Source organism: Mesoplodon densirostris, chromosome 3 (assembly GCF_025265405.1).
Source record: "Mesoplodon densirostris isolate mMesDen1 chromosome 3, mMesDen1 primary haplotype, whole genome shotgun sequence".
In the NCBI taxonomy this organism is placed as follows: domain Eukaryota; kingdom Metazoa; phylum Chordata; class Mammalia; order Artiodactyla; family Ziphiidae; genus Mesoplodon; species Mesoplodon densirostris.
The window spans coordinates 136,768,234-136,775,378 of record NC_082663.1 but is presented as its reverse complement, the minus strand read 5'-3'; the positions used below and the strand labels follow the sequence as shown (position 1 = coordinate 136,775,378).

General features: G+C 45.3%; 1 protein-coding gene across 1 annotated transcript in view; it reads right to left on the bottom strand.

Annotated features, from left to right (window-relative positions):
• Window positions 1-895: 895 nt before the first annotated feature.
• Window positions 896-7,145, bottom strand: part of CYFIP2 (cytoplasmic FMR1 interacting protein 2) — a 134,155-nt gene continuing 127,905 nt past the window's right edge. Inside the window, exons 30-31 of the mRNA XM_060093720.1 lie at window positions 5,968-6,115; window positions 896-3,714 (exon numbers count right to left, since the gene is read on the bottom strand). Of these exons, the coding sequence (XP_059949703.1) occupies window positions 3,547-3,714; window positions 5,968-6,115 (316 nt within the window). The 3' untranslated portion in view covers window positions 896-3,546. The remainder of the gene's footprint in view (window positions 3,715-5,967; window positions 6,116-7,145) is intronic.

The following is a 7,145-nucleotide window of genomic DNA, read 5'->3' as shown; positions in this document are numbered from 1 at the left end:
AACCATAAAAAGAACAAAATAGTGCAATTTGCAGCAACATGGATGAAACAAGATATTTTCATACTAAGTGAAGTCAGACAGAGAAAGACAAGTATCACACGATTTCACTTATATGTGAAATCTAAAAAAAAGATACAAATGAACTTATTTACAAAACAGAAACAGACTCAGACATAGAAAACAAATTTATGACTACCAATGTGGGGAGGGAGGAAGGGATAAATTAGGAGTTTGGGATTAACAGATACACACTACCATATATAAAACAGAAAAATAACAAACACCTGTATAGCACAGGGAACTATATTCAATACCTTGTATACTCTATAATGGAAAAGAATCTGAAAAAGGAAATATATGTATAACTGAATCATTTTGCTGTACACCTAAAACTAACACATTGTAAATCAACTATACTTCAATTAAAAAAATAAAAAACAAACAACAACAACAAAAAACCCAAAAAACAAAACTAGGGATATAGTTTGTAGAGTTACACTGTCAGACTATGAATCCCCTAGGCTCAGGAACCATCTCCAGTATCTTGCCCAGTGCAAGTCAATTTGTAAAGATTTAATTCCCCCGGTGAGAAAGGAAAACAAGCCATTAGTTTAGTGCACAATGTCTTTATCTTCTTTATCTTTATCTTCCTCCATTCTCTTTCAGGTTGTATCCTTAGTCATCAGTTTTCATGTGGCCTTCCACAGATCGACGACTAGAATGTGACCCAGAATCAAGACAAGATGCTCATTTCACTAGTTTGGAAGCAGTTTTAATGGAGATGGAAATGTTTATCAACTCAACACAGGTACCCCAAAATACAAAGCAAAATATCATCTTCAGCTGCATAGCAAATATGATTTAAGAATTTAACATTATTTGATCACAAGCGTAAATATAAGTCACCATAAATAAATGTAAATTCATTGTACAAAAATCCCCAACAACTCTTAATACAAATATGGTACATTTGACAGTTTCTGAAACAGATTTTTTTTTAACCTTTTAAAACCTAAGATTTTATTTTTCCTGGTTCTTAGATACACAAAAAATCAAAAGTGGGGGTGGGCAGTAACACCAGGAAGGAAAGAATATTAAACCTTTTCGGTGTTCGTAAATCAATGCTGCTGGTGAGCCAGGGAAATGAAACGTCTCTCCTAAAGGTGAAGACCTCAATTTACTGGGATCAAATCTCTTGAGGATAATAGGATTCTACCCAGAGGGTCAAATTCAGGGCTATGAATGCAGGGTGGGAGGGGTGGACTGTTGAAATAGCAATCTCATCCAACAGGTGATCCAAATCTCCGCAAAGCAATGGTCAAGGATTTAGAATGATCTCCAGGACTTAACAGCCAGACTTAATCTCAGAGGGTGAGCCAGCTACTGTTCCCAGACAGGAATGAAGACTCGGAAGGCTCTGGAGCTTAGAAATTTTATGTGGGTTTTGAAGGTGAATTTTAACTGGTGGTTCTCGCATGTCGTGTAATGCCTCACTTTTGCCTTTGGGATACAACTATGGTCATCAAGAAGAAGAAAATGAGAAATCAGAATAGGAAGTGGCAGCTCCAGACAGGAGAATCTGACAGCTTCCACCCTGACTCACTTTCCTTCCCAACAGATATTTTCTTTCATGGCTCAGAGGGAGCTCAAAGCCCAAGGGTGGCAGTGCAGGGGGCCTCTATAGCAGTGGTCCTCAGACTTTCATGTGCAACAGAACAATCCAGCTTGTGGCAAGTGCAGGATTTCTTGACCCTGCTCCCAGAGCTGTAGAATCAATGGGTATGAGATGGGGCCCAGGAATCTGCATTAAACGTGCTAATCTCAGGAGGTCCTGATGTATGTAGCCTTTGGGCCATACTTTGGCGAGCCCCACCTCTCTTCTCCCTGGTGAGCATGAGTGGGTAACAAACCTCTTGCTATGGACACTTCTTTGCTCTTGCCATGGGGTTGAAGTGGGCCATCTGGTTAATGGAAACCATTTCCATTCATCTGCCCTGAGGGAGGAGATCATTATTGTTCTATTTTCTCTCTTTCTTTTCCTTCCTGGGCCGGGGGAGAAATATCCAATGTCTCACTTTATACGTTCTTACAAGCTCAGGGTCACAGAGTCCCTTTGATGATGAGGTGCTCTGCAATGAGAAATTCACTTCCCAAAGGCTTCCGTCCTTCTCAACAGTCTCCCCATGCTTGGTAGGAGATTCTGCAGGGAATTTTGGTTCAGTCAGGGAAATGGAAATAGACACGTCCCTGTGAGATATACGCCATACCTCAAAATCTAAGTTAAGGAACATCAAGGAAGTTGACAGCCAAAGATAAAATGTCTCCAGAATCTTTCAGCTTCTAGGACAACAAAAGTCCTGATTCACTAGAACAGAATTCCTCTTTGGGGTATATTTTGGTATTAAATGCTCATTGACAAGTATTATTTATATTCCTTACCTCCTTGGCCCCAAGATGTTTCTGGCTTCTATTAAAATAACCCTTTAATATTTTCTTTCTTGTGATAGTTTTCCTTGATGAGAGATTCTGTGCCAAGAAGTGGCCCCTAATTTGGTCGCTGGCTAATGCTGTGGGCAGTGCATGCCTGGCCTGTTCAAAGCTGTAGCCCCAGTGTCCATTACCCTGTGCAACTTGATGCTAAGCATTTGCTCAGTGAATAAAGGACCCTCTCACCATCAAGCTGATGAGATGGTCTAATAGCTTTCTGTTTTGGACTATGGAATCCCTGGCTGTGTTCATAAATACTGCTTCTACACAGCGGTCCTGACCATATTCTTACCCCAATTCTACTCACCCATTCCAGTTGTGAATGCATTTCTGAATTCTCTCTAGGAGTGCCCTGAGAGGGGAGTCAGGATGTGGTTTTGGGAGTTCATGGAAGGTCAAAGGCAACACCACAACACCATCTACCATGGTACCGATACCAGGAACCTCATCTCCCATTCACCATGGCTCTCAGCGCCTGGTCCAGGAGTATTCTTGGTGGTAGAATCCCTGGCGTCCAGAGCAGAAGAAGATGCCATCTTGGGAAGTGGAGGGAGGGAGCCAGAGGAGGCGAAGATGCTAGGAAGTGGAAGCATGGCCAGGCTGACATCTTGGGGCATCACCACACTCTTTTCTCCATCTCTAAGACTTCAGTCCTGGGGTGGCATGTGGGCATTGGGTTGGAGGTCTCCATCTGAGGAGGAGGTCTTGGGAAGCAACCACAGATGTAGGGGACCACAAGATGGAGAAAGGGTAAAACTAGGGCTCTTAACACAGCTGAGGGAAAAAAAAAGTAAAAATGAAAAAAGCATATACTGCCCTGTTTCTTTTCTTTTCTTTTTTTTTTTTTTTCATTTACACTATGGAGAAACCACCATGGAGATGTTGTGGGAGAGCATGCACAGGCCCAGCCCTCAGGAGGTGCAGATGTGTTTGGGGAGGTTCTTGTTTCCTTCCACGTCCATCCCACACACTGTCCAGTCAGACCCTGTTGCAGGCTGGTTGTGGCTTTCTCTCTCCTGCTTCTTCTCCTCCAGGTTGAGGGTTTGCAGGACCTTCCGCCTAGCAGGTGGTGGCCAGGGACTGGTGGATGGGTGGTTGGAAGCAGCGCACATGCTCCACGGTGGAACTGTCCGTCTCCACGGACTTCATGTACTTGTTCAGGATGGCAAAAACCTCATTGTTCAAGATCTGGTACTTCCTGATCCTATCTGCCATCTTCTTCAGGGGCTGTAGAAGGACAGGGACGTGCAGGTTAGGGATGGGAGGAGGGGACAGAGAAATCAAGAGAAAGGGAAGAATTCAGTTGAAGGTGGGGTCCGGGGTCCTGATGCTTCAATGATTATGCCACTCTCTTGCTTAAAGGCCTTCTATGGGTGCCCAGAGCTTGACAGTGAAATGTGAACTTGACCATAAAACGCTTTGAGTTTCAAAACTTATCACAAAGCTGCAGTAATCAAAACAGTGTGGTTCTAGCATGAAGACAGACATATGGACCAATGGAACAGACAGCCCAGATATAAACCCTTTCATATATGGTCAAATGATTTGTGACAAGGGTGCCCACAACAATGGAAAAAGAATGGTCTTCTCAACAGACGGTGCTGGGAAAACTGGATATCCACACGCAGAAGAAGTTCTATTCTTACTTTACACCATATACAAAACATTAGCTCAAAATGGATTAAAGACCTAAATATGAGAGTGAAAACTATAAAACTCTTAGAAGAAAACAGAGGAAAAGCGTTATGACATTGAGTTCGGCAATGATTTCTTGGATATGACACCAAAGCACAGGTAATAAATAATAAATTGGAATACATCAAAATTAAAAACTTATTTGCATTGAAGGACACTATCAACAGAGTGAAAAGGCGACCCAAAGAATGAAAGAAAACATTTTCAAATCATATATCTGATAAGGGATTAATATCCAGAATATAGAAAGAACACCTGCAATTAAATAACAGCACAAACAAAACAAAACAAAAAAAACAAGCCAAATGACCCAATTAAAAAGTGAGCAAAACACTTGAATATACATTTCTCCAAAGAAGATAAACAAATAGCCAATAAGCTCATGAAAAGATGCTAATATCACTAATTGCTAAGGAAATGTGAATCAAAACCGCAATGAGATACCACTTCACACACATTAAAATGGCTACTTCCAAAGATACACAGAAAATAACAAGTGCTGGGGAGGATACAGAGAAATTGGAACTCCTGTGCATTGCTGGTGGGAATGTAAAATGGTGTGGTCACTATAGAAAACAGTACGGTGGCCCTCAAAAAATTAAAATCAGAATTACCACATGATCCAGCAATTCCAATTTTAGGTATATACCCAAAAGCAATGAAAGCAGGGTCCTGAACAGTTATTTGTACACTCATGATCACAGCAGCATGATTCACAACAGCCAAAATGCGGGAGCAACTCAAGTGTCCATCGACAGATGAATGGATAAACAAAATGCGGTGTATACATACAATGGAATATTATTCAGCCTTTAAAGGAAGGAAATACTGACACATGCTACAACATGGTGAGCCTTGAACACATTATGCTGAGTGAGAATTCCACTTATATGAAGTACCTCTAGAGCAGTCAAACTCACAGAGAAAGAAAGTGGAAGGGTGGTTACCAGAGGCTGTGGGGAGGGAGAATGGCGAGTTCCTGTTTCCTAGGCACAGAGTTTCAGCTGGGGAAGATGAAAAGTTCTGAAGATGGAGGTGGTGATGGTTGTGTAACAAGATGAGTGAATTTAATGCAGTAAACAGTTAAAGATAGCTAAAACAGCAAATTTTATGTTACGTATGTTCTACCTCAAAGCAAAAAAAAAAAAAACCTTTATGAGGTGGCTTCTGCCTCTTTTTCCTCTCAGCTGGTCCTTCAGACCCACCCTCTGTTCCAGGCATACATCTTCATGCCTCTGTGCCTTTGCTCTAGCTGTTCCCTCTGCCTAGAACGTTCTCCCCATCCTGCACCCCATTTTCTTCCTGGCTATTTGCAGCTGGTCATTCTGGACTTTGCCCAAGCATCGCCTCTAGGGGGAGCCTTCTGAGGCCACTGCCCAGCCCCTCAGCTTGGTTTAGACAGCCCTTCTTGATGCTCCTGCAGCAGCCTTGCCTACCCCACACATGACAGCGCTCATCCCATCCCCATGGCTGCACAACTTTTGTGTTCAGTCAGAGTTTGTGCAGATGACGAAGCAGCATTAGCAGAGTTTGACTGGCACAGGGAAGGTGTGTTTCAGGTCTGGAGGCTGGCCCTGCCCTGCGGGGTGATGTGATTCATCCCAGTGGGTTACAAGCCAGTGACTCACGGCTTCTTACGAGAAGGTCACCAGCTGCTGAATGTCTCTGTACCTACCTGCCGTGTGGGGAGCTGGCCTCCATACGCAGCTCACCCTCCTCTGCTGATGAAAGGCCTGCTTGTCAGGCCTGGCCCCAACTCCCAGAACCCAGCCACGAGCTGCTTACCACATTCTTAATGATTTCATCCTTCCCGTCCTGCCTCTGTACCTTCAGCAGGTGGTAACAGAAGTCGAACAGGTCGAAGCGACGCTGCTGGCCCAGCAGGACGATGATGGAGCAGCCAGCCCAGTTCAGGCCATCTCCAAAACACTGCCTGGGAGTGGGAGAGGAAGCAGCTGGAGTGAGAAGCAGGAGGCAGAGGGGGAAGGGACCCTCATCTTGGACCAGCAGTACAGCTAGTGAGCTGGCTCATCTCTGGGCCAATTCTCTTAATCTGTAGAATGGGTACAAGGGAAGCTGTGAGTGTGGACTCATTTGTTCCTGGGACTGTGGTTATATTATAAGCCCTGCTAGCCATCAAGAGGTGTCAGTCTGTCGCCCCACTAATTTAAGAAAAATCAGCTTTGAAGAAGACAAATTTGCAAGAAAAAAAATCCAACCAGCTTTTGAGATTTATGTAGCCAGTTAGAATTCTGATGAAGCTCTGTCTTGGCTCTGGAAAGGAACCAGAGGAACATGGGTGAGGGGAAGGGTGGTTTCAAACCAGGAGACCAGCTGGCCAGTGTAGGCGGAGAGGGCAGGGACTGGGGGTGGGGGAGGGACACGATGGGGCATGAACAGATGCTGCTGGTGTGGGGGGCTGCCAGTCCTCTTGGGTCTGGTGAAGCTCAGCCTGCACGCCCCCAACTCTCAACAGCCACCTGGGCAATTTGGGAGGCCGTGGGGCATCTCTTGGCTGGATCGCTCGTCCGTGAACGCAGAGCAGCCCACTGGGAAGGTTTCCCAGCTTCCCCACTGCTGTCGCGGAAAGTGCAGCTGCTCTGGAAACAGCCTTCCCATCCCACTCCCAGCACCACTCTCTTGGGGAGGCCTCTCTGGCCCCCGTGCGTGTTTCCTCCAGAGCTCCTGGCTCCTGGAGGGCAGGCCTTGTCTGCCCTCGTCACCACTCTGCTCGTGCTGTGTAGCTGGGTGAGTGACGGGAGAATGGGGCTCTGCTTCTGTCTTCTCTGAGAACAGGACTGGGTTCCTCTCAAAGGCGCCCCTACTTTTTAGGAGCAGAGGCCTCATGAGCAAGGTGGCGCCCGCCTTCTGCCAGGGGAGCCTGTCTCTGTTCTACGACCCCTGGAGCTCTGCTGGGCTGGGTGGTGAGGTCTTAATACCAAGCCCTCGCCAGGGCTCCCCCC